The 3,908-nt window shown below is 41.6% G+C and overlaps 1 protein-coding gene across 1 annotated transcript in view; it reads left to right on the top strand.

Moving 5' to 3' along the window:
* LOC101858648 (proteasome subunit beta type-4) overlaps nt 1–3,908 on the top strand; it is a gene marked incomplete in the record, with an annotated part of 14,994 nt that overhangs the window by 6,567 nt on the left and 4,519 nt on the right. Inside the window, 3 exon segments of the mRNA XM_005103135.3 lie at nt 1,402–1,483; nt 2,794–2,910; nt 3,741–3,829. Of these exon segments, the coding sequence (XP_005103192.2) occupies nt 1,402–1,483; nt 2,794–2,910; nt 3,741–3,829 (288 nt within the window).

The following is a 3,908-nucleotide window of genomic DNA, read 5'->3' as shown; positions in this document are numbered from 1 at the left end:
TCCCCCCCTCTTGGGATGCCTGGGCGACGCAACATTCAGATTAGGGGAGGAGGGCAGAGCAAGTTATTAAGTGCTGTGATGTTGTATTCCTCTTTGCCTTCATTGGCCCTGACAGGTGAGGTTTGAAGCAGCCCACCCACTTCCTGTATTGTCTAATTTGTGTGGAAGATGTCGTAAAAGCAGAGACGAGGGAACATGGATGCCTGCTGTGGCAAGGAGAGGGGGCATTAACTTAACAGACGAAAAAGACTGTGTTGATAGGTGGCAGAGGCCGTAAAACGTAACTTTACAAACAAATTACAATTACAATTTTACATTTACAATTACAATTTTTTTTTTCTCCTTTCTTTTTCATATTGTATCTGGGGTAGCCTATGTTCCACAAAGAAATACTGTTCACCTTTCCCAGGCTAGCCTCCTGATAATGCAGGGATGCCACTTTTCTGCTTTTATCCAGTATTTCCGGTATTTTGATCCTGATCCGCTATTCCATTATTGAGATCAAGATAGAATCTATAGTTGAAAAAAAACAAAACATGTAATCTATTTTTTGTTTGTCATATCTTGATTTCTTGCCCTGGGAATTTCATTCCAACACTTTTCTCTGTTTTGTTTTCAGTACCAAGTGGCTGTTGTGACCAAGGACGGCGTTGACCTGCGGGGACCCATCAAGTCTCAGCCCAACTGGGAGATTGCCCACATGATCAAGTGAGTCTGTCCTGTATATTTGTGTGTGTGTAGGGTTGTCATTGTCTGCTTTTGTTGGGTTTGTTTGTTATATATATATATATATATTAATTATATGTTAAATTGGAGTCCTCTTAAACTGGAATCCGCAAGACTGTTAGGTTGTCAGATTTTTTTTCAGTACAGCTGGGTTTTCAGTTCAGAGAAGTTGCTCAAATATTTTCTTTCCGTTTTTTGTTATTTTCGGATATACCATGTTCCGTTTAAGTGGACTCTGCTGAATATGAATTAACTCCATTGCTGTGTAATTTTTTCTCATTCTTGCATACAACAATTGGGCACAGATAACATGAATAAAAGACGGAAAATTGAAAATCACAGGGATAGCTTGTACTATTTGCTATTTCCCAACTGATATCTCTTTAATTATTTTTTTTATCGGTTAACCCGAATAATGGATGTGTCAAACACATTTGTCTATTCCCGTCTTGTTTGAGTTATCTGTGCTCAACTGTACTGAGGGGGCTCTCGTGGCCTAGAGGTTAAGGTGTTGGCCTCTCATTCAAATGTCCCGGGTTCAATTCCGGGTAGCGACCAAAAATTGTTCTTCTCTAAAATTGTCTCCTTTCACATCCTTTCCTGATCTCTAACAATGTTCTGTTGTCTGCTTTCAATTCCACTTTCTGCCCCCCACCCCCTCCCCCCTCTGCACAGATTCCTGGGCTATGTAGACAAGATCGGCATGGCGTACGAGGCCCCATCCCTGGCCTGTGGCTTTGGAGCTTACATGGCATTGGTGAGTTTGTAGTGTCTTCAGGCCATTCCCAAAGGGGGGGACATTTCTTGTTCATGCACCGTACAATTATAAATGGGCTGATTCATCATGTCACGCTCATAACTGCCTGATCTACAACAGGGAACTGCTGCTTTTTCTTTCCTTATCCTTACTATTGTCATTTTTCTCTACTTCTTTTGTATGTTTGTCACTCTCTTGTGACCCGCTATTTCCGGGGTGCCTTGATAGTTGAAGCAGACTTTGTGCTGTTGAAGCTAGAGAGGTGAGCAGAGTAAGTCTGATTCCCTGTAAAGACTTCTTTGTTGACACCCACCCCTTGGCGCTCATATGACCTTATGCAGTTGCGAGCGCTGTAAAACCCTCTACTATAAAAAAAAAAAAGAGTACTACAAGCTTGCCAGCCGTACTGAACTTCCCAGGACTGTCCTGGATTCGGCTGTCCAGAATTTTTAGAGCCTTATCACATACCCTGCACCAAAACCAGTACCACTTTATTTAAATTTGTTCATTGCTGTTACACAGTCTGATGTTATAATGAGGGATGCCAAATGTCCGGGTTTTTTTCATCCGCGAGAGGTAAGAGAGAATATGTTTTTGTTTGCTCATTTAAAAGCTTTACAAGGTTCGGTTTAGGTGAGATGTGATGCTCCGCTCATTTTCAGGTTTTCTTTTCAAAAATTATTTGGCATCCCTGTAGAATGCTAGGTGTCTATGACTGAATTTTGAAAAAATTCGACAAGCGTGGAACTAGTAGGCTACATCCTGCTCTGTGTTGTGGAAGTTAAGCTTGTTGGATTGTTTGCCTATTTTTTTTTCCAATATGTTGTTTTCTTGCTTTTCCTACTTTTATCTGTGGTTGTTGGCTGATGCTTTGGTATAGTTTGCTCCTTCTTTCTTATCAAACATCTAGGGCCTATGGTCCTTATCTCTTCTCCTTCTTTTCTTTGTATATTAATATTACTAACTAGTAACAGCTTTAATATTTGGCACTTGTATGATCTATTTGTGTTTTAAGTGCTGTAAAACTTTTATAATTAAAACTAAAATTAACAGATTATATTTCAATCAATATGCTTATATTGGTTTGGAGTTTGGTTGGGGTTTTTTTTTAGGGGGGGGGTGTCAGTTTATTGTGTTCTCGTGTGTATTTTTGTGTTTGGGCTGGATCGATCGTGCTGTGTAAGGTCGTCGGATGCACAAAGTTGTGTTCAGCCCAGACCAAGATTTTTCTGAAGAAGGATAAGAAAGATACTGGTTGTTTATTCTGGAGGATGACAATCGTGTGCCGATCTTTTGCGCATGTTTTTCAGCCAATCATCCGCGAGACGATGGAGAAGAAGCCAGACATGAACCAGGAGGAGGCTCTTGCACTCATTGACCGCTGCATGAAGCTGCTCTACTACAGAGACGCTCGCTCCCTCAACAAGGTCAGTGGTGTAGCGGTGGTAGTATTGAGGGGATGGTGGTCCTTCGGGGACTTGTTGGGGGGAAAAAAACAGTGTTTCGGAGGCAACAGAAATTTTCATCCTTTTACCCTGTCTCTTTCTCTCTGTCCCTCTCCCCCTCCACCTCTTTTTTTCTCTGTCTGTCTGTCTGTCTCTCTCTCTCTCTCTCTCTCTCTCTCTCACCATCCCTCCTTCCCCCCCTCTTGGGATGCCTGGGCGACGCAACATTCAGATTAGGGGAGGAGGGCAGAGCAAGTTATTAAGTGCTGTGATGTTGTATTCCTCTTTGCCTTCATTGGCCCTGACAGGTGAGGTTTGAAGCAGCCCACCCACTTCCTGTATTGTCTAATTTGTGTGGAAGATGTCGTAAAAGCAGAGACGAGGGAACATGGATGCCTGCTGTGGCAAGGAGAGGGGGCATTAACTTAACAGACGAAAAAGACTGTGTTGATAGGTGGCAGAGGCCGTAAAACGTAACTTTACAAACAAATTACAATTACAATTTTACATTTACAATTACAATTTTTTTTTTCTCCTTTCTTTTTCATATTGTATCTGGGGTAGCCTATGTTCCACAAAGAAATACTGTTCACCTTTCCCAGGCTAGCCTCCTGATAATGCAGGGATGCCACTTTTCTGCTTTTATCCAGTATTTCCGGTATTTTGATCCTGATCCGCTATTCCATTATTGAGATCAAGATAGAATCTATAGTTGAAAAAAAACAAAACATGTAATCTATTTTTTGTTTGTCATATCTTGATTTCTTGCCCTGGGAATTTCATTCCAACACTTTTCTCTGTTTTGTTTTCAGTACCAAGTGGCTGTTGTGACCAAGGACGGCGTTGACCTGCGGGGACCCATCAAGTCTCAGCCCAACTGGGAGATTGCCCACATGATCAAGTGAGTCTGTCCTGTATATTTGTGTGTGTGTAGGGTTGTCATTGTCTGCTTTTGTTGGGTTTGTTTGTTATATATATAT

Source organism: Aplysia californica, unplaced genomic scaffold (genome assembly GCF_000002075.1).
Source record: "Aplysia californica isolate F4 #8 unplaced genomic scaffold, AplCal3.0 scaffold00360, whole genome shotgun sequence".
Classification (NCBI taxonomy): domain Eukaryota; kingdom Metazoa; phylum Mollusca; class Gastropoda; order Aplysiida; family Aplysiidae; genus Aplysia; species Aplysia californica.
Note: the sequence above shows the minus strand (reverse complement) of the source record. Positions and strands in the feature narration are given on the sequence as shown.